The sequence below is a fragment of the Falco naumanni genome, chromosome 4 (assembly GCF_017639655.2).
Source record: "Falco naumanni isolate bFalNau1 chromosome 4, bFalNau1.pat, whole genome shotgun sequence".
Lineage (NCBI taxonomy): Eukaryota > Metazoa > Chordata > Aves > Falconiformes > Falconidae > Falco > Falco naumanni.
The window spans coordinates 105,064,153-105,086,113 of record NC_054057.1 but is presented as its reverse complement, the minus strand read 5'-3'; the positions used below and the strand labels follow the sequence as shown (position 1 = coordinate 105,086,113).

Below are 21,961 nucleotides of genomic sequence, written 5' to 3'. Positions count from 1 at the left end.
TCTTACTCTGTGGCCCTTCCTGACAGAGTGTATGACATCAGGAATTGCACTGCTCAGGAGAAGTCTAAGAGGTGATACTTGATGTGAAGTTATTCTCAAGTAAGGCTGACCTTAATCTTTTGCATTTGCTGCAGGAAAGAAGCTACAAGGATATTGGCTTTTCCCACCTGTGTCAGAGATCCCCCAAGGAAGTTGCTATGTGTGTAGTCAAGCTACTAAAGCCATTGTGTAATCACATGGAGAACATGCACAACTACTTCCAGGTCAGCGGGCAGCAATTCTTACTCAAAAAACTGTTGAGTTTTGTCACCTCTAAAGGTATTTTTACTTTTGTTTGTGGGGAAGAGAGTCGCTTTGTTTTCTTCACGTTTTTCAATGTGGAATTACAGAAATGAATTCTTGTGCCATTGTCTTTCCCTGGAATAGCATCTAATGCATTATTTGTTCTGTATTAAAGGCAGTTACACAAAATCGGGATGTGGGAGATGAACCTGGAGTTAACAACCAGGAGCACCAGCTGATGTCCTTTTGTTACCAACAGCTGTTACTAACTTTTCGCTCCCTATTTGCTTGGTGAGTTTAAACAAAGAAGTACTTGGTCACCTAAATGAGCAAAGTCCATTTATTGCTTCCCCTTCTTGCTTCTTTTCTTTAAAGTGTTTCTACTTAGCAAATGGCCTGCCAGCATGCAGAACACACTGCAGTGGCTGGAGACTTTTAAGGGCTTTATAGTTATGTCAAGCTTCCTTGCCTGATCCTGAGTTGAACTAAAACTGTAGGTGATGAAGCACTGAACTGGATAGAATTCAATGCGCTTTTGGATCAAGGCAAGCATAAGTGGCATGCTGGCACACCTCGTTGTGCAGCTCCCATTCTGCCTAGGGATCTTGGAGTTTCTTACCCAGTAAGTCCCCTCATCCTTTGCTAAGTTGTCACTGCCTGAATCCTGAGCAATGAATTTCTTTTGCTGATGGGAAAGGAGGAATGTGTACTTCATTAAAGGAAAGCCTGTGCTGCTGATGTGCTCAGACTGGATTCAGAAATGTCAAACAACAATGCTTGTGCAGCGTGGATTTGACCTCTGCATCTGCTAATATAATCCAGGATTGCGCCATAGAAGTTTTTTCTGAACCCTAATTTAGATCTGTGTGTGGAAAGTGTTTTATCTTTGTTGTACTTCAAACACAGTAGTAACTGTGCAAAAAGTGTTTGAGGTCTGAGGTTTGCCTCTCCCATTGGCCACTACTGGATCCTCAGGGACCCTGGTCCACTTCTGACTATTCCCAGATTTGTCATTTTCTCATCAGTCAGTATGAATGTTGGTTGTTCCTGAGTCTGTCTATATTGTAAACCAAAGAACCTCATCTGCTTTGTAACCACAGGCAGCTCAAGATCAGTTTTGCTGTTTGGTTTGGATAGACTCTAACATAATTCTGTTTTGCTTGGGTCAGGCAGCTGTATATTGGGGTCAGCTGTCCAGCCACTTTAGTCCAACAGTCCAACAACTAAAGTACAACTCTTTTCACATATGTTTAGTCAAGCCCTCTTATGCTACCAATAGTTAATTAACTTGCGTGTTAAAGGTGCACTTGAGCGTTACCATTATCGAGTTCACGTGTTCAGTCTAGAATGTGGATACATTTGAGGATTTCCAGAATGCCTGTCCTCACTGAATGATTTCGCAGACACTGGTAGTACAAAGAATTGATGAAGATCTCTAGTTTACCTCCCTGTTAGGTTCCTTCCTACCTGTTGTTCAAGAGGTTACCAGCCACCATCACTGCATTTGCACAGCAACTGTCATTACACATCCTCTTCTTTTCAGGTCTGCATAGCATGGTTGTAGTATATATGGACCTCCACTTATGTGAAATGGCCTGTCCCCACCAAGCAAGGTGTACAGTCTGACTGAAAAGTTAATAATTGTGTGTGCAGAAGGTTTTCCATTCCCATTTAGTTTTCAGGTTTTTGTGTGCCCTTGTAACATTCATATTGCGGGGGTCTTCTTGCATATCCAACCTCTGTATTTTTCTTGTTGCAAAAAATATGCCCAAATATGCTTTTGCATCTGATACCTCTCTTCCTTCTAGTCTGATGATGAACTGGATTTTTCTTTTTTCCCCTCCCTTCAGGAATGGTTTTTCTCGGCAGGAAAATACTGACTTGCTAAGGTCAGCTCTCCAGGTCCTTGCAGAGAGGCTAAAGCCAGGAGAGACAGAGTTTCTTCTTCTTGAGGAGCTGATAAGGTAGAATCAGTATTTCCCAAGCTCTGAAAGGGATGAATTTCTAGCCGTTTCCCCTGTTTTCTGTGGGCATTACGGGTTAATGTGTGTTTGGGAGCTCTCACGGAGACCACGCTAGCTTCAAACAGAGCTTTGTATTTAATTGAACAGCAGAGCAGTCAAACCTAATGAAAAGGAGCTACTGGATTAAAAAATATGCATTAATCTATGGATCTCATTTGCTTGTATGCTATTTGAGATGAGAAGATGAGTAGGATTCACAGAAGGAATTAATATGTTTCAGGTGGTTAAAATGCTTAGAGGAACTAGGCAAAAGCAGTATATAAAGAAGTTGCTAGACTTAGAGTAACTGGGGCTTGAGAAAACTTTCTCAGTGACTGTATTTTTATCTACTAGTGGTTGACTACCCCTTCTTCAGAAGGGCACTGTCACAGGCAAAATAGTAGGCTAGGATCTAATACTTCCTTTTTATTGATGTGTTTCTAGGCGATTTCTCTGTCCTCATTGTTTTTACCTTTTCCCTTTCCTGTCATCCCCAGTGAGAGTTTTCACTACCTACTGAATTTCCAGCAGAGTGTTCCCAGCTTCTACTGTGCATTCATCCTCACTCAGCTCCTGATTGCTATTGCTGAGAAACCAATGGCTGGCTGGAAGAAAGAGAAAATGGGTAACGTGTGAAGAACCTCTAATTTCAGATCAGTCTTTGTGCTGTCCTTTGCCTGTAAATCTTGGGTTCTATCTCAGGAGTGCATCTTTTGAGGGAGAGATTTCCTTTGGTATCCTAGTAATCTGACTGGGTAAACAGTCCTAGCTGTTAGTAAAAGGAACAGCAGTAAATATATTGGAACCTCTTTGCTGTTTTGCTGTGCCTCAGTCACATGCAGGAAGGCAGACTCCAGCTCTCTTAGCTGGTGTTTTTAAAAACAAAGCCTCACAGCTTTTAAGAGTTCTAAGAACAAGCCTGATATCAAATGATTAATAAAATTGAATGTATCATTAGTAGTTTAATTTTAAAACAATTAGAACAAATGGGTAGTTAATATTTAATTCCGGCTACAAGCATTTTTGTATGTCCTGTTCAGTGCTTTGTCAAGTGCTTTTGTTTAAAAGAACTTCAAGGTTACAAGCAAAAAGGAATTTCAAAAGAAAACGCTCCCACAGGATAAGATGAGCTGACTGGAGGCTCACCATACAAAATGAGCTCAATAAAACTAGGGGAAAGATAATTTTGAACTCATCAGAAAGTCAGCAAAACTAGAGGAGAGGTAATTCCAGCAGAGGGAGATCGCAACCATGAAACCCTCTGACTCCAAAGAAAGTAAGAACTGAGCCTGGGAGCTAATTAACATAAGATGTGATAAAATTACTTAACCAATAGGGAACTGAATACTAAATAATGAAGGAATGTTGTAATAACTTGTAACTAATGAAGACTGACTTCTTTGTTTGCTAAAATGTATAAATAGTGTAAAGTTTTCTCAGTCGGAGAGCTAGTTTTTGTGGATTACCACCTAGCTCCCTACTTTGCACAAACTAGAATAAAAGATAGGAGTACCTTGACTTGGTGTGTGAACTGGTGCCGTGCACGGAGTAATGGACCTGCTTATGGGACAACAAGGCTGCTGTTCAATTTTGGTACTAGTTAAATCACTGATTATGGAGGTGATCATAGACTGAATCCCATGTAGCTTCCTAGTGCAAGTACAGATGTCTGTGACAGCTTATTTCCAAAAACTATGGAAGTGAACTGCAAATATAGCTGTTACTTCAGGGCAGAGAGAGGGAAACCTATATATTCTTAACCCCATGCAACAGATGTTTTCAATTAAGAGAGCTTTTCTCATGCATTAGGACCCATTCTGTAAGAGGAACAGCATTCAAGCAGATAAGGCGTAGACACTCTTGCAGGGAATATACAGGCAAACTAGTTGGTTTCCACTTTGTCACACACTGGAATAAAGACTCCAGAAGGTCACCTCTCAGCCTTATCTTGTACTAAGACACCTCTAGAATTTGTCCTTCTGAGATCCCCATAGCCAGTCAGGATTATAAGTTCCCTACTTCTAGATTATTTTGCTGTTTAAACAGTCCCACGTTGGGAGAATTGCCTTCTGAGTGTGGCTGGGGCAAAATTTTAACTAATAATTTCCTAGTTTTAAACATTTCTGCAAGAGACAAGTAGGTTTGTTAGCAGTTTTAAGAAACTGGTAAAATATAAACTTGCCTGTTCACATTTTTTATTATTATAGCACTGTGGCCAAAAAGTCAAGTCACTTGTTATTGGAATTTCATTTCTAGAAATGCATGCCCTATGGGTTGCATATTGCCTAATTAAAAACAGACAGTGGGCACACTGTAGAAGCTACTGAACAAATAAGGCTTAACATAAGTTTGTCAGGGAGAAATGGCCAGAGATGGATCACTGTTCTGCTGTGAACAGGTATTCATCCTGTTCAGCAGATCTAGAAGCACACTGGATGTGTGCATGTATTTTGTTGTCACAATGCATGTTCTTGTGGCCTTACTGCTTTTTAGGACAAACGTGTTTCTGACTTACTAAAGTTCAGGCATGTGGAGAGGTAGCAATGTTGTGATCTTCAAAAAACCCATTTGGACAAACTGCCTTTATATGGAAGAAGGAAATTTTCTCGGTTTCTTCCTTCAATAAGTTATCCCTTGTCTTTTACAGCTTCACTAGCAAAGCAGTTCCTCTGCCAGTCGTGGGTGAAGCCCAGTGGAGACAGAGAGAAGGGCAGCCAGTTCAACAGTGCACTGCATACTCTGCTCTGGTAAGGCTCAAGCCATTGTCTCCAGCATGCGGAGACACTCGTGTTCTAATAATTACTGTCGCTGCGGGGGAATGACCCCTTTCAGTCATAACCCTCGTACTTACACAGTTTGGCCTAAAGCACTGTTTCTACAGCATTGAACATGAGTGATAGGAAGAATTCTGTTAGCCATTGGCCATAGAAGCATGTTTGGACCTCATATTTGCTAGACCATAGCCTGTCAGTATACATCAACACATCTATACACATATGCATGTGTACATACACATATAACTGTGGATATGGACCAAAGTGTCTGGTTGTTGTGGGGTTTTTTTCATTAAACTGAAAGCAAATCAGCTCTCACTAAAGTAAAGGAGAGCAGGACTGAGTATTAGGTGAAATGCAGTCACAGAATCACAGGATGGTTAAGGTTGGAAGGGACCTCTGGAGGTCACCTTGTTCCAATGTTCCTGCTCTGGCAGGTGGCCTAGAGCAGGTTGCCCGGGACCATGCTGGGCACAACCCTCTAAGCTTGGCTGTTCAGCCAGTTTTCAATCCACCTCCCTGTCTGCTTATCCAGCCCCTACTTCAGCAGCTGCTCTGTGAGGATCTTACAGGAAACAGTGTTGAAAGCCTTACAAGTCAAGGTAGGCAATATCCACTACTCTCCCCTCATCTACAAGCCAGTAGTTTCATTGAAGCTTACCAGGCTGCTCAGACTTGGCTTCCCCTTGGTGAATCCATGCTGACTACTCCCAACCACCTTTTTGTTCTTCAGGTTCCTGGAGATGGTTTCCAGGTTAGTTGTTCTACCGCCTTCCCAATGATCAAGGTGTGGCTGACTGGCCTGTAGTTCCCTGGGTCATTTCTCCTGCCCTTCCTGAAGACAGGAGTGATGTTTGCTTTCCTCCAGCCCCCAGACACCTTTCCCAATCACCATGATCATTCAAAGATAACTGAAACTCCCCTCACAATGACATCAGCCACCTCCCTCAGCACTCAGGGCCTATGGACTTAGGTATGTCCTGTTTGCTGAGCTGTTTTCTAACCTGATCCTCTTCCACAAAGTCTTCCTTGCTCCAAACTTACCCTGCTCTGAGGCATGGGATTTCTGGAGGCCAGTTTTGCTAGTAAAGACTGAAGTAATGAAGGCGTTCAGTCCCTTAACCTTTTCCTCAGCCTTTTCCATGTCCTGTGTCTTTGGGCCCCTGCCCCGTTCACCAGTGAACCCACACTTTCCCTAGCCTTCTCTTTGCTACTCATGTAGAAAAAGAAACCCTTCTTGCTGCCCTTGACATCCCTCCCCACATTCAAGAGATTCAACTCCCCAAGGACTTTGGCTTTCCTAACCACATCTCTGCAAGTCTGGACAGTCTCTATATTCCTCTCAGGTTACCCATCTCTGCTGCTACCTTCTGTATACTCCCTTTGTGTGTTTTGCTAGGAACTGCATCTTCATCCATGCAGGCCTCCTGGCATTTTTGTTTGACTTACTGCTCTTTGGGTTGGGCTGTTCTTGAGGTTGGAGGAGGTAATCCTTAAATATCAACCAGCTTTCTTGGACCTTCCCTGTGGGCCCCTGCCCCATGGCGAGAAGATCCATGAAGAGGCCAAAGTCTGCCCTCCTTAAGTCCAGGGTTATGATCTTGCTGTTTATCCTGCTTTCTCCTCTCAAGATCCTGAGCTCCATCATCTCGTGGTCACTGCAGCTAAGGCTGCCTTCAACATTCCCATGCCCAAAGAGACCTTCCTTGTTTTTAGTTGTGAGGTCTGGCAGAGCACCTTTCCTCATCAGCTCCTCTATCACTTCTCTCGGGAAGTTGCCATTGATGCTCTCCAGGAACCTCCTGGATTGTTTATGCCCTCCAGTGTTGTCCTTCCAGAAGGTATCATGATGGTTAGTCCCCCATGAGAACTGGGGCCTGCAAACATGGGGTACTTCCAACTGTCTGTAGAAGGCTTCATTTACTTGTTGTTCCTGATCCAGATGGCCTATAGCAGACACCTGCTACGATGTCATGCTATGATGTCCCCCATACTGGTTGGCTCTTTCATCCTTACCCATAAGCTCTCAGTTGGCTTATCACGCATCCTCAGGCAGAGCTCCGTGCATGCCAGCTGTTCTCTCACATAAAAGGGCAACTCCGGCTCCTCTTCTTCCCAGCCTGTCCTTCCTAAATACAAGAATGAGGAAATATTAAATCCAGGTATGTTTCAGGTCATGGTAGCTTTTAATGACGTTACTGTGACAGTTCTAAGTATTGCTTTGGATTTCCTAATCGTAATCCTATGATTGCCTTTGGCATAAGAATGAGCTTGACAGTTTTAGGCCACATGTTGCAGGTAGGGCAGTGTTTCAAGAACTTGATGTGTTACTCTGCATAACGTTTTCTGATGAGCTAAGCTGGTTTTGGATTTAGTGTCTACCTGGAGCATGCAGATAACATCTTGAAAGCTATAGAAGAAATCTCCAGTGTCGGTGTTCCTGAACTGATTAACTCTGCCAAAGATGGATGTTCTTCTACTTATCCTACACTAAGCAGGTAATTACATCAATAGAAACTTTGAATTTCATGAGATGCATAATGGCAATTTCTGCTTTTTAGTATTCAATTTTCTTATTTTGTGGCCTATGGTTTCATGTTAGTACTGCTGTGGACTGCTCTGGGCATTGGTAAACACTTTTTTGGAAGTACACAACGGGTTAGTAAATGGCTAGCTTTACGTCAGGGTGGAATGTCCTTGTGCATTAACACGATGTTGAGTTTATTATTTATAAGCCATTTTAACTGGAGAATGAACTGCTGTCCATCGTCAGGTATGTTACCTCTTTCTGTGCTGCTGTGGTGGTATAAAGCGCTCCAAAAGTCAGCCTCTGAGGCCTGGGGTGGCTGTAGGCAGTCCTGGCTGGTATGCAGTGTGCAAAAGCACACTCAGGGCGTTTCTGCTCCTAGCACAGGAGTTTTGGGAGCATGGATTCAAGATGATGCTGCTGCTACCAAGGGAATTTGGAAGAATGGTTTATGCAGGGATGGCCAAAGTTTCTGCACTTTGGAACTACCAAAATCGTCCTGAAAGCTGCAAACCTTTCACTGTGCATCCCCAGAGCTACAAAGAAGTTGGTGGTGTCTTATGTGTGGTTCATACTGGGGAAGTGGCAGTGACTTCCCAGGATTCTCCATCTGTCCGAGCGATGGGGCTGGGCTATACATGCTTGTGAGTCCTAGGGTCGATCTCCTGTGATTTCCTGTTGAGAAAGATGCCCAGCAGGGTAACCTTCAAGCTGTCCACATTGTTCTGTGGACAAGAAGCAAGAAGCCTATCTGGATGCTCAGAGTCAGCTTTTAGTTTTACTCTCACTTTCTCCACAGGCAGACGTTCCCGGTTTTTTTCAGAGTAATGATGGCTCAGCTAGAGAGTTCAGTGAAAAGCATCCCAGCTGGGAAACCATCAGACTCAAGTGAGGTAGGAAAATAGATGCACTGAACTCTGAGGGGAGGAAGACATAAGTTAAACTGTACAGTACAGTAAAGATGTATAAATTGGAAAGGAATCTACTTCTGAACTTTGTATAGGAAATGCAGTCAGACAGCTTCATTCATCAGCTAATACTGCTATACATATATGTGTATGGTAACGTATAAGCGGCATCCTTTTTTTCGTGTTTGTACCATAACAAAAATCCAGTAAATCCAGCAGAAACTATAACCAGAAAATGGGTAGTAATTGGCAAAATGCTAAGCTGTGCAGTTGGTCTGCACACCTGTGTGGGAGCACAAAATTATTTTGCAATCGAGAGCTGCTCTGAGAGCAAGGAAGGGTGTTAACTCTTAGCGTTTTAAGCCATGCGGGCACTGATCAGGCTGGAACTGCCATTAAGTGGTTTGCTGTGATAAATCTGCCTGTGGGGAAGTTTTGTTCCAAACAGTTCTTTGGGTACAGCAAACACTGAGAGAGCATCCAGCTAGGTGAGAGGAGATAAACCATCTTGAGTTATTGTCCCCTTGCATCCGTTAGGTGCAACTGGAGAAGCTGCTGCAGTGGAACATTGCTGTGCGGAATTTCCATATCCTCATTAACTTGGTTAAGGTGAGGTTCTGGTGGTTTTTCTGGCTTTACCTTCAGATTCCCAGCAAAGCCCAGTGTACCCACGTTCATGAGCATAAGGGAAAAACGTGAAGTATGGCTGGCTGGTGGAACAACCTGGAGGTGGTAAATAAAGCCAGTTATGACCTGTGTGCAAGGGCTTCCATTTACCTTTCACTTCAATACTACTTAATGCTTACAGCCTGCACATCTTAATGATGTAGTTCCCTCACAAAAAAAAAGTCTTCACAAAGACAGGATGACGTTAGCAAGTGCAGAAAAAAGGACTGAATGAACACCCTAGTTTCCTGGTGCAGTGTTTTGTGTCTGACAGAGTCCACTGCCAGCTGTGGAAGAAAGCAGATGGGAGAAACCCTTCAGATAGATCTGGAATAACGTCTGACAGAAGGAAATGTTCTGATGTACTTAGCTGAAGGCAGGCAATCCAAGAAGCCTTGAATTTCTGTCTGTAGCTTGCATATTCAGAGCTTATCTGATAGCCCTCAGATTTACTTACTCTTTATGGTAACATACAGTCTTCCTTTGAATCCTGCTGACAATTCATGTTATCCTGTGGTGATGAACTCCAGAGGCCAGCCCCACTGGATGAGATACTCACTTTCATCAGTTTTTGGAGCTGGTACATTCAGTGTCACTGATTGTAGTGATGTTTTGGGCAAAAGGCAAGAGGTACAGCTGCATTTTTCTCTTTGCTTAGGTTGATCATTACTGTTTGCTTTTGTCATATCTGATGTAATGATCAGTAAGTCCAGCTTTTTCAAGTTCAGCTTATGAGCTCTGGTGACTCGAGCTGGATTCTTCTATACAGCAGCATTCACTGGAGCCCTACCTGTGCTCCAGACACCTTTTGAGAGCATAAAGGGTAGAGCTGGACCAGCTAGTTCTGTTTTGCAGTCTATAGCAGCACGAGGTTACCTTCACAGCTCTCACTCAAGTCTGTGTGCTATGCTAGTTAAAACATTCAGTAATTAGTTATAGAATTGGTCACTGGCAAAAATATGTACGCAAATGTCTATCAGAAGAAAGCCTTCAAGACAGCTGAGACTATCTGTTCCATTTCTTTTTTTGCTGTTGGATCACAGCTGTGTGTCACCTGTGCAGTGACACCTTGTGTCTTTTGACAGCTGGCACCATTAACGTAGTAGTTTCATTATTTCCTCCAAAATATATTATTGTGCACATCTCAGTTTTGCTTCATCCATTATGTGGTTACTTGCCTATCAGCTGGACTTGGGTCTCAGGTCCCAAACTATTAAGAACTTCAGACTCATTGAGATAATTCTGTGCCATCTGCAAAAGCTGCATCTTAGATCACCAGATAGCCATCCTGCCAAGTACTTCCACCTGACAGCCACTATATTTCACACGCTCATGTGGTGTTCTCTGTTGAAATCTGAAAATGGATGTTGCCTTAGAACAGATTTCATGCTTTAACGAAGGGTGTGTAATGAAGGGCTGGTTTTAATTGGCTGCTGTTCTCACATTATTTCCTTTAGACTTGTGGATTGATCTGGCTCTCTTTTTTCCTCTTGCCCAAGCAGGTGTTTGACAGCAGGCCTGTACTCAGCATTTGCCTGAAGGTAAGCAAGAATTCAAAACAATTGAATAGAGCAGTGTAAGTACCAGTTTTCTTGGATCGCTGCCTCCAGCGGAGTAGAGTGTTTACTGAATTCTCTGGAAGAAGCAGATACTGTTTCTCATACTTTTGACTGTCTTCCACTAATCATATGGTTCGACCACAACAAACTTACTGCAGTTGGCATTACTGATTTTACACCCTTTCCCCTCTCTCCTTTTCCATGGTACCCCAAATGAGATGAAACATCACAGCAGACAGGCCTCCCTTGGAGCCCGGAAAGATATGTCCCTCTGCAACTCTGACTTTTCTGGCTAGGATTCATATATATGTGCAGTGATTCTAACGTTTTGTGTTTAGTTCAGTTTTATTCCCAATTTGCTAGTAAATAAAACCAGGGATGTGTACAGTGATGAGACCTTGCCCTTCTAGCCTCTTCGCAGTGATTAAAGTGGGACCCTTTACTCATCCTCTATATTCCACTACAGCCTTCACATGAATTTAGTCTTACTACTGAGAACAGTCGCTAGGTTATTCTCGAAAGAATTATCGTTATCTTATCTGACTTTGTGATGCTTCTTTGAAAAGGAATTTAAATCTGCCTTCTGATTTATTTATCATTCTTTTATAGTATGGCCGTCTCTTTGTAGAAGCATTTCTGAAGCTTGCCATGCCTCTCCTGGACTACAGCTTTAAAAAGCACAGGGTAAGCCTTTTGGAGACAGAACTGTCTGGAATCAGTTGGGAAGCATGACTGATGTTTGTTAGAAGGAGATTCCTGTCTCTGGTCACACATTGGCATGACACTTCATCACAAACACACATAATGTCTCCAGCTGTGCTCTGCCCTGTTTACTTGCCTGTCCCATGTGCTCTCAGCAAACAGATCGCTCGTTTCCCAACTTGCCATCACTCTTGTGGTTAGATGGCTTCACTGTTAGCAAAGGAAGCCCTTTCAGCCTCCATCTCCTTTGAAAGTTATTACCGCAAAGGTGTCACTCATAGAGTAGGAAGCTCATGTGAGCAGTCAGATTGCTGACAGCTTGTGGTCCAGATGGACAGTTACATTGGTGCCTTTGCAATAATTCATGGAGCTTTGAGCAGGACAACATGCATGAGTGCAGACGGACAGGCCAACCTTGCTGTGCTATATGACAAGCAAGAACAGTTCACTTATTCCCCCTGCTTTGTTGTGAGGCAATCCAGCTTTGCCAGTGAGACTCATGCTTTGGCTTAGTCTTCACAACTTGTTTCTCTAATAGAGCTCTTTTCTACTACAAATGTAAGATCTGCTCTCACGGATGTTTGAGGGAATGAGGTTGTCAGATATCTAGTCATTGCCACTGGACAATAGAAAGTGCTATGTAATTTGCTCAATAGAGAGGACTGATACCCAGAGTTCATGCTGGATGCATTTCAAATACCAAGTCTAGCAGTATGTTTTATGCTTTTCCTCGATTCAGGAGGTTTCCTCTATTCCTCTATTTATACTTTTCCCCCTAGTTCAGAAGGTTATACTCAAGGCCAGGTGTGACAAGATTGTCTTGCTTTTAATCGTGCCACTTCCACTGATAATCATTAAACTGATTCAAAGTCAGTTTCAGTTCAGAGTGCTTGGCCTTGTGACATGTGGTTATGCTTTACCAGTAACTTTACAAGTTACTTAGATGCACAGTGCAAGTCTCCTATGGCTTAATCCTGTTTGTCTGATGTTTCCTGCATATGTGCATCATATCTCTATCCCATAGCCCTTTGAAAGGACTGCTAAGACTAATACTGTTTCCTTATGGAAAAATCCTTTGAGAATGATTTGCTGGTCTACTTATTGCAGGATGATGTGCAGAGTTTGCTGAAAAACTTGCAGCTGAGTACCAGACAACTTCATCACATGTGTGGTCATTCCAAGGTAAGATAAGTTCTAATTGCAGCACAAACTCCTGTCCTAAGAATGATTTATTTCCCTTCCACTCCTTTTCTAGGGCGTAGGCAGGTTCTACCTGCAGGCTTCCAGCAGTGTCTGTACAAGCAAAAACTCTGAGAGGAGGAGAAATAGCCTTGGTTAATGGCCCAGAGTTGAAATCTTTGATCTGGAATTGGCTTATTTGGATGTCAGATCAGGTTAGCATACCTGGTTTTTTAGGACAGAGGTTTATTGAACATCTTTGGTTGCTGGCATCTGTAAGAGGGTGTTTCTGAGGACACAAGCTAAGACCTTGGAGACCTCTTGCATAAGGTACAGATGCCAGACTGATGATACGGGAGAGAAGTTTTGGCAAAGATCAGCAGCCTTGCAAGTGAGAAGAATCAGCAACAGGAGGCAGACAAGGGGAAAACCTTACTCAAAGTGCTCTTGCGGTGCCTTTTTGGTATTATGTTGATAGGGAAGAGGCTAAAGAGAGGGAGGAAGGTGGTAACGTGCAACCAGTCTGCCAGTCTCTCTGTAGAAGACTTAGGTCAGGAAGGAAGGAAGGAGAGGATTAACACTGCTTACAGCGTGGGGAGCCAGTGCTTGTTGTAAGAGAGTCACATGGAAGAAGACGGAAAGAACTTCATGTGTGCTGCTTTGTTCCTGACTCCTAAGAGGTTCAAGAACACCTGTCTGAGAAGGGAGCTTTGCCAAAGTAGTTGAAGGGAGAAAGCCAGCTGTTAGCATGGCTCCCTAAGCTGGATTTGCTACCAGTTTAGTCCAGAGTTGGGATCAGGACATAAAAGCCTAGCTAGAGATCAGAAGATGCCATTGCTGCTATCAGCATAGGAGAGAATTGGAAGTTGGCACAAACCCTGGAGGTGCTAAAAAGTCCTTCTCGTGTTTGAAATTGAAATCCTCATGTGCACTTTAAAGTCACAATTCACCTTGTAAATGGGATAACATCACTGCAGCTTGTGATGTCTTGTTTGTCTTTGCACTTGACTAGTATTTTCAAGTGCTGTGTCCCATGGTCCCTATTAGAGCCTGTAACTGCTATTAGCCAACACCTGTGTTTTACCACTGCTCTTGTATCTGTTGCAGTCTGGTTAGGTCTCTGTGCCAAATCATTTTTGCAAGAATGAGAAGGCAGCAGGTGAATCTAGGCAAATAAATGTATACGATGAATGCTCCATACCTGTTTGAAGAGGAGTTGACAACAATTGTTAAATCAGTCTTGATTTTACTTTAATATAAAACTGACGTACCATGCAGTATTACCTAAGATTTGCTACTCTCCCTCAATATAAGTGTCTTTAAAGAGCATCATGCAGCAGACAATAGTGATCAGCTTTGCCTATAATTTCCTAAGTATTTGTCATTTACTCTTTCACACCAAGCCTCTCTTCTGTTTACATATCTAATGCTGGACATAAGGTTTCTGGAGACCTCTGCAAATGTCACAGTACTTAGTTGAGTCCAAATTGCCTGCAGACAGTTGGGCAGGTTCCAAGACCCAGGGAGTACTGTGATTGTTGACTGTGTCATTAGTGAGGTTTCCCTGATTTGGTTCTGGTTCATGCTGATAATTGCTGGGTCCTGCCTGTTACATGGGCTAGAGAACAGATTGCTGTTAGTATTCAGTTCCCTGTTCCCCTGTCCCTCTTCCCAGGTATGCTGAACTCTTCCAAGAAATGAAGCTGATTTGATTTCAGAGTATAGCTAATGAGAGCATCTTAATGAAAGAAGGTTATAAAGTATCCTCATGAAAGAGGAAAATACTTACGCACAGAATAATTGTTTATGGCTCTTGGCAGGTTTTCTGGTTTAGCAATGACTGTTCTGTACAGCAGATCCAAGCCTAGCAGGAAGAGATGCTTACCTTGAGCTAAATCTCATATAATACCTGGCATAGCTGCCCTTCCTCAGTTGGTTTTTGCTTACAGCAACTCCATCTGTTCCCTCCTGTCCCAGTTCACCAAAAGCCATTGCTGATTTGTCTGGACAAGTAGCTTTGAAGTTTATAGTGCAGACACATTCCATGTAGCTAGTGTAAAGGAATTGCATCAGACACTGAGCAAGAAAGGATTGTCATTGCAGTGGCTTCTTCAATACCTTTCTCATTCTTTCTTCTCCGCGCTTGGTAATTCAGCAATTTCCTGGCATGAAACTCCCTGCAGCATTCATTCACAGGTTGTGGCTATCAGCAAGTGGGCGCCTCCCTTCCTAGGTAGGTAGCTTTGCATTCTGGCCACTTGTAGCATTGCTTTTTGCTTTGGACTGGAATGGTGTGATTATCCATTGCTGACCTCTACAGACAACTCCGCTTTTTCACCAGCACTAGCTTGTAGGTGAGTCAGACTTACTCAGACATTATCAGCTGCACACACCACCAGCAGCAATGCAGCTTCCAGAAAGTCCTGTGCGAGCAGGCTGCGTGGCTGCCATGAGCAAGATGGCAGCAGCGCAAGATCTGTGTGTGAAGAGCTGCGTCATATTCTTGGAGAACAGAGCAAGTGACACTAGTCTGTTGCTGAGATGAAGGAGCAAAGGAAAAGCATATTCTCAAAATCATTTCCCACGGGTCAGCAGAATTCATGTGACTTGAGGAGTTACTAGCCTCTCTCTACTGTTCACAGGAAAAGATGAGGCTCCTGTTTTTATCCAGAGTAGATATGGCTGTTTGGATTGTTGCAAGGGATCATTTTGCTGCCTTAGACAAAATGCTTATCTGAATATCACTTTTTTTAACAAAAGCTGTAAGAGAATTTGGCCATGAAATGACATAATCTGGGCAAGCTTTGTGGGGATCGTGTCCCATCCCTCCCACCTGTGTAGCCAATGGCTTTTTAAATAGCCAGAGTGCTCAGGCAAGAACCTGTCTATGTTGTCATGTTGTCTTGTCTCATATTTAGATTCACCAGGACATTGGACTGACCAACCACGTGCCTCTGCTGAAGAAGTCACTGGAGCAATTTGTGTACCGAGTGAAGGCAATGCTGGCGTTCAACCACTGCCAGGAGGCCTTCTGGGTGGGCATCCTTAAAAACCGGGATCTTCAGGTGAGTATCGCTGTCCTGCCTGGGGCAATTAAAATCTGGGCAAGATGAGCTTCGTCCTTTCCAGGACAACTGTAACCACCCCGGTGCGCGAGTAGAGCTAAAAGGCCGGATTCAATATGCCTGTATTGCAGTGACGTCCAGTGCAGCAGAGCGTTTCATTTCAGGGTTAAGGGCAGCGAGGCTCTCTCCCCAGCCTCGGCTTTTATTGTTTGTAACGGGCTGGGCGCAGGGGCAAGGTGGCCCGAGCACCCCTTCATGCGCTCTCTGTGTGTGGCTTTAGCAGAAGCCAGGTCCGGCCGTTTTCTTCGCCTGCAGTTAGCAGTAGGCCGTTAAAACCTGCCTTGTACCCAAAAGCTCAGGTCCGGCCGTTTTCTTCGCCTGCAGTTAGCAGTAGGCCGTTAAAACCTGCCTTGTACCCAAAAGCTCTCCGAGATGGGCAGGACGCGCTGCTGCCTGGCGTTCTGCCCCAGCCGCTCTGCCCGCTCCGCGTACACTCAGCGCTGCTCTCGCGTTCGGCTCAGGGAGAAGAAATCCTGTCCCAGGCCTCCGAGGGGCGGCACTCGGGGGAGGAGGAGGAGGAGGACTCCGCAGACAGCGCTGCCGAGGTACCCGCCGGGCGGGGGCGGGGCGGGCGGAGCCCCGGCTGGGGCGGGGGGAGCCCTGCCCTGACGGCCGCGTCCCCGCAGGAGCCGAGCGGCAGCGGCGCGGACGGCAGCGGCGCGGGCAGCAGCGAAGAGGACGCGGCGGCGCCCTGAGGGGCCGGGCGGCGGCGGCGGGAGGGGCCTGAGGCGGCGGCGGCCCGGCCCCGCCCCGCGGCGCGCGGAGGGGGCGTGGCCACGCGCAGGCGCGGTGCGCGCCGGGGCGGCGGCGGCGGGGGCGGCCATGTCGGTGCAGGAAGACCCGGTGCAGCGGGAGATCCACCAGGACTGGGCCAATCGCGAGTACATCGAGGTGATCACCAGCTCCATCAAGAAGATCGCGGACTTCCTCAACTCCTTCGGTGAGGGCGGCGGGGGAGGCGGGGGGGGTTAGCGGCGGGCCGGGGCGGCGGGCCGCGGTCTCTCACTGCCGCCTCCCCGCAGACATGTCGTGCCGGTCGCGGCTGGCCACGCTGAACGAGAAGCTGACGGCGCTGGAGCGCAGGATCGAGTACATCGAGGCCCGGGTGAGCAGCGGGGGCGGGGGCGGGGGGCGGGCGGCGGCGGGCCCGGGGCCGGCCCTGCCTGAGGCCTTTCCTCTTCCCGGCAGGTCACCAAGGGCGAGACGCTGACGTAGGCCAGGGCCGGCCCCGGGCCCCGCCGCCCCGCCGGAGCACCGCCGCCCCGCACCCTGCTCGGGGCCTGCCGCCGCCGCCGCCGCCGCCGCCTCTGCTTGTGTTGCCAATAAACCGCTGTGCTCCTGCCCTGCTTGCTCTCTGCCTGCCTGCCTGGGGCTGCGCCGCGGGATGCCCGGCTCCCCGCCACCGGCTTGGATGTCAGAGCCTGCCCTTCCACCCGCCTGAGCCGCAGCGGCCGGGCCCTCGCTCCTCCCCACACATGGGGGTTATGATGGGAGGGGGCGCACTCCAGGGGCTGCAGGCCTGGCTGCTGTCGGCACCGGGAGGCACCTGACCAGCCTCCAAGGTGCTTTGTGCTCCTGCTGGGGTCACAGCAGAAAATCCGATGATCGCGATGGTTTGGAGGGTGTCTCAGCCTTCACGTGTGCGTGCTGTCCGGGCTACGTGGGGACAGCAGGCTCGCCTGATGTGGTGCACCTGCCGCAGGAGGGTGCCCTTTGCTGGCACCTGGGAAGAGGTGCTTATCCTCCTCTCTGGGGAGGCAAGGAGAAGGCAATCTCTCTTCCCTTCTTGCCCCTCCTCTATCTCAGTGGGCATCTAGAGCCGCAGACTCGCTGCTCATATTTAGTGTTTGTTGGGGAGTCCATGGAGCTCGTGTCAGTAAAGGTCTTGCTTCCCAGCAGGCTTTAAATGTCTTTGTATGTTACTCTTAACTGAAAGCTCTCTTTTTCACGATGGCAGCGTAACGTCTGCAGTGTTTGTTGGGCACCTGGGTAACCTGATGTTGTTCTTTATATTTTTGAGGCTGGCTGGTTGGTCCTCAACGTAGGTCCTCAAAGCTCACAGTTTTGTTCTCCATAAAAAGCTCTGTGTTTTCCATTGTTTGAATAAGTGTTCCTCCAGCCTTTCCCTCAGCTCACCTAGCCAGTTATGCTTTACTGTCGGGTTGGACTGCACATCTGGGAGGCCTGGCTGCTGCTGGCGTATAGTCTCAGCAGAAATAAGTGCTGTAGCAACCTTGCAGAACTTAGAGTGGAGCAGCCAGGGATCATTGCACTTTTGCTCAGGGACGATATTAAATTATGAGAAATAGTGCTGGTGTACAAGATTGGTAGGTAGAGGGAAAGCACCTATCTCTACTCGGAGAAAGTTGCTCTGTGGCCCAGGAATGTCAAAAGTACACCCATAGCCCATACACTGCTTATTCTGGGTGTGCTAGAATGGAGTCCTGACATCTCCATCCTCTGAGATAACTCGATACTTGTCTGGACAAGGCCCTGAACAACTTGGTCTGACTTTGAAGTTAGCCCTGCTTTGGGGGGAGTGGGGCTGAGGTAGAGACCACCAGAAGTCCCAGCCTAAATTATCCTAAGGTTCTTCACCCAAAGACTGAATGGGAGGCAGAGGGTACCACAGACATGTTTGTGACTGGGGCTGTACCAGGCTGACCTATTCACTTAAGATCATTTCCTTGATCCCGTTCCCAGCTAGCAGTGTGGTGTGCCTCTTCTGATTCCTTCTTGGATCTTCTCACACACCGTTACAACAGTTACCCATTTGCCCTCTGTCTCCAGGGTTTCTTACAGGAGCAGGTGTTGCCCCACAGTCTGTGTGGCCAAAGCAGTTTCAGTGTAGGAATCTGTCTTCTGGAGGGTACCGCTCCTCCCGGCACACGTGCTGGCACAGAGCTTGGGCGCTGTGGGATCAGCCTGTCTGGTTCATCTCCCAGCAGGGATGCCAGGTAGCTTGCTCCGATACGGAGTTCTGCCCTTTGTGTTTCCCTTTCAGGAAGTCTCAGTAGTTCCCTAGGCTCTGCAGTACTAGGCTCTCTGGTTTGGGTGCCGCTGATTCCAGGATAAACCACACCACCATCTCTGGGAGGTGGAGAAGCCTTCTGGTCCTCAGGCTGATGCTGCTTCTTCCAGCAGTGCTGTGGTCTGCAGCCCTGTGGTAGATGGATCTTTGATATTTTTGATTGTTTTAAAGACTGAGGAATTCTGCTTGCCTTTTTTTGTTGTACTGTGTCTTTTTAAGAATATGATGCCCCAGGAACCCACATTAAACTTTTCTGGAGTGGATTTGTGTATTCTAAAGCAGGAGACTGATTTACATGCCGCGTTAGCAGTGCTGTCCCCCCCCCCCCCCCCCCCCCCCCCCCCCCCGCCACACACACACATTTAATGTAGCAGGAGATGACAATGTACTGAGTTATGCATTCCCCTTGTCCTGGGAGAGCTGGGTGCTCAGGCACCCTTGCAGCTCTGAGATCTTTTGGTGATCTGAGACCTGTTCCCAGAGCCTGAGCTAGAAAGCAAGCTGTTTGAGGCCTCCTATGAAGGTGCCAGAATGGAGCAGATTCATTAGAGCCTGAATCACATCTGTAGGTTGAAAAAGGTTTGCCCTCACAAGCGGTAAACGGCCTTTCAGTGCTCCCTTCCTGCTGGACACAGCCAGGCCTCATGGAGTGGCCAGAGCAATTTTGCAGTTGCCATGTAACAGTTCCAAGGTTTGGGAATGAGTGGTAGTACTGAGTTTTGATCTCGGGCGGGAGGCGAGGTGGTAACTATATCGGCATCACTATTTTTCTGGTGTCAGCATGAGAGAGAGCTTGAATTCAAGCTTTGCATACCCCATAAAGGTGGTCGTGTCTCGTCCAAAGCACATGTTTTAAGATGAATGGATTGGACTACTCAAATAATTCTAGCTTCTAGTAAATAACCTTTGGGCTCTCTAGGTGCCTACTACTTGCAGAGCCTTGACTTTAGGAAACTGCTTTAAAGTCGAATCTGCCTTCATCCCCTCTACGTTGCAGGTGATTGAACGTGATAATAATTTAGTGACCTGAGGTGATGCTGAGAGAGGAATGTGTCAGGACACAGCTGAGTTATTGAGAGCTGTGCTTTGTCCCTAATAACTTTGCAAAGCTGGAATCTTCCTTAAAGATCCCAGAAGATGGTGTCTGTTTGCATCCTGGTGCCAAGGCATGGACAGCAGTGGAAGTCACCTTGAGTAGTTGTCTCACCAAGAGAAGGCCGGCCCTGCCTGCCTGTCATGGCCTGCTGCTCACACCAGGTCAGCGAGCTGGGAAAGCCACAGGGCTTTGAAAGGTCTCCAGATTCACTGAGATTTTTGCGTCCAATTTCAAAAAAGCTGCTTAGTAGTGTTGCTCTGAACTCTGCAGAGCATGGGGGCCGGGGACCTGGGACTTGTTCCTAGTGTACGTAGAAGCTTTAGGGTGGATACGCTGGCAGCTTTCCTGTCCCCTCGCCATCCCTCTCCCCCCGCGGTCTGCCACAGCCGCGTGTGTTTTCACTGCATCACAGAAGCATGAAGCCAGTATTTGACGGAGCTGCTTTTTGAGGAGGGGAGGATTCTTGATGGGTATATCCTGGAACAAAAGTTGAAGAATAATATCCTGAGGAAACAATGAATAGATCAAACTCGGAGTCCTACCGACTTCCAGGATCACACCTGCGGCAGATTTGTAGGTACGCCTTAGCGGGGGGGTGCACTGTGCTGCCCTCGGGGCAGGTTTGTCAGCGCCTCCGAGCTGCTGGCCCAGCCCTGCTGTGTAGCTGGCCCTGTGTTGCCCCCTCTGTCCATAGGTAACCCCCCGTCTCGTGCCTCGTTACCCCACAGGCTTTTCTGCTTCCTGGCTTTGCCATCTCTCAGCAGGGCTGTTGCTGAGAAAGCGGTGGGAGGCCAGGTCGTGGCTTGCCTCGCTTGGCAGGGTTACGAAAGGGGTTCTAGGACCAAACCCATTCCATAGAAAGGATTAAATGTTGAAATCCTTGGTGTTGCCTGTTTGCTCGAATGTGCTGAGGAAAGGGACTGTATCAAGAGGGAGTGTCGGCTGGAGCAGGGAACGTCGCCTGGGGCTCCCTGTGCTTCTTGGGCACTGTGTGCTTTCCCCTTCCTGCAGCTCTGCCTCCCCCAGGCTGCTTCCAGCCCTACTGTGAGACCAAAAGAATGGAGGTGGGAGGGGACCCCAGGAAACTAGGAGGACGAGGAAGAGGAGAAGTGGTGATTTTCATCAGATTTTGTTGCAGGTTGCTCCTGGAAGGCTGGTCAGGGTGGTGGGTGGGGAGAGTGCCCTTATCCCCCATGCCAGCCCCCTGCGCTTGCTGCAGAACTCACGTACCCAGCCAGGCCAATGACTGGGTGCAGTCACTGTTCCCCGCTGCTCTAGCAGCCGGCAGCCCCTTCCCCAGCTTCCTGGCACCCCAAGCCTTCCCTTTGCTCCTTTGCAGCCATTTGGGAGCAGGGCAAATATTTTTGTGTTAATAATGATGGGATTGCACTAGTGGCATGAGTAGAGATGTGATGAAACACATACTCTTCAGATTTATCATCAGGAATGTAATAAACTGAACAGAAATGGGCACATTTCTGGTCAGGATTTGGAAAATGTTCTCACCACGCTGTTACCTTCAGTATCTGCGACGATCGTGGTTTGAGCCGAAGAAGTTGCCACCAGGAGAGATTCCCCAGTTTGGGGAGGGGTTCCCCCTCAGTAGGAGGCTTTGCTTTGAGATATAGATGATGGGTTGATTCCCAAAGTGCTTTCCCCCAGTTTTCCCTGTGGGAGCCCTCCTCGCCTTGGCTCGGGGAACGGAGCTGGGCCCAGAGCAGCAGAGCTCCCGCAGGGACAGGACCCATGGCCTGTCCTGTGCAGTGTTATGTCAGCTGTGGCTGGTTAAGGCCCCGAGGGGGGGGGGGTGCCTTGCTGTGACCATGGTTCTTGAACTGCCCCTCTGGGACAAGCTGGGGCCAGGCCACAGAGGCACACAGGAGGCTGTCATTGCTTGTGGTGATGCTCAGGACTGCCCCATCATCTCCTCCCAGCCCCTCTCCTGCCCTGGGCGGGCTGTGGCCAGGCCCTGAGGGTGTTACAGTACCATTTGCTTCTGCCTGTATTTCCCGCACCCTGGCTCACGGTGTAGCAGGTGCGTGGCTGGGACTGATTTTCAGTCTTTGATTTTTGCCTCCTCCAAGGAGTATGAGAGGGCCAAAGCGCCGG

At 47.2% G+C, this 21,961-nt stretch overlaps 2 protein-coding genes across 2 annotated transcripts in view; both read left to right on the top strand.

The window, feature by feature from the left end:
- The window catches only part of FANCD2 (FA complementation group D2), a 53,549-nt gene extending 37,129 nt beyond the window's left edge, over nt 1-16,420 (top strand). The window contains exons 31-44 of the mRNA XM_040592258.1: nt 135-263; nt 458-573; nt 2,133-2,246; nt 2,783-2,910; nt 4,933-5,032; nt 7,435-7,557; nt 8,386-8,479; nt 9,032-9,103; nt 10,663-10,701; nt 11,329-11,403; nt 12,529-12,603; nt 15,519-15,665; nt 16,187-16,270; nt 16,352-16,420. Of these exons, the coding sequence (XP_040448192.1) occupies nt 135-263; nt 458-573; nt 2,133-2,246; nt 2,783-2,910; nt 4,933-5,032; nt 7,435-7,557; nt 8,386-8,479; nt 9,032-9,103; nt 10,663-10,701; nt 11,329-11,403; nt 12,529-12,603; nt 15,519-15,665; nt 16,187-16,270; nt 16,352-16,420 (1,365 nt within the window). The remainder of the gene's footprint in view (nt 1-134; nt 264-457; nt 574-2,132; nt 2,247-2,782; nt 2,911-4,932; nt 5,033-7,434; nt 7,558-8,385; nt 8,480-9,031; nt 9,104-10,662; nt 10,702-11,328; nt 11,404-12,528; nt 12,604-15,518; nt 15,666-16,186; nt 16,271-16,351) is intronic.
- Nucleotides 16,421-16,502: 82 nt separating this feature from the next.
- On the top strand, nt 16,503-17,620 carry BRK1 (BRICK1 subunit of SCAR/WAVE actin nucleating complex). The gene is made up of 3 exons (XM_040589038.1): nt 16,503-16,665; nt 16,748-16,830; nt 16,914-17,620. Exons 1-3 carry the CDS (start codon nt 16,548-16,550, stop codon nt 16,938-16,940), a joined length of 228 nt encoding a protein of 75 aa, XP_040444972.1. The 5' UTR covers nt 16,503-16,547; the 3' UTR covers nt 16,941-17,620.
- The last annotated feature ends 4,341 nt before the right edge of the window (nt 17,621-21,961 follow it).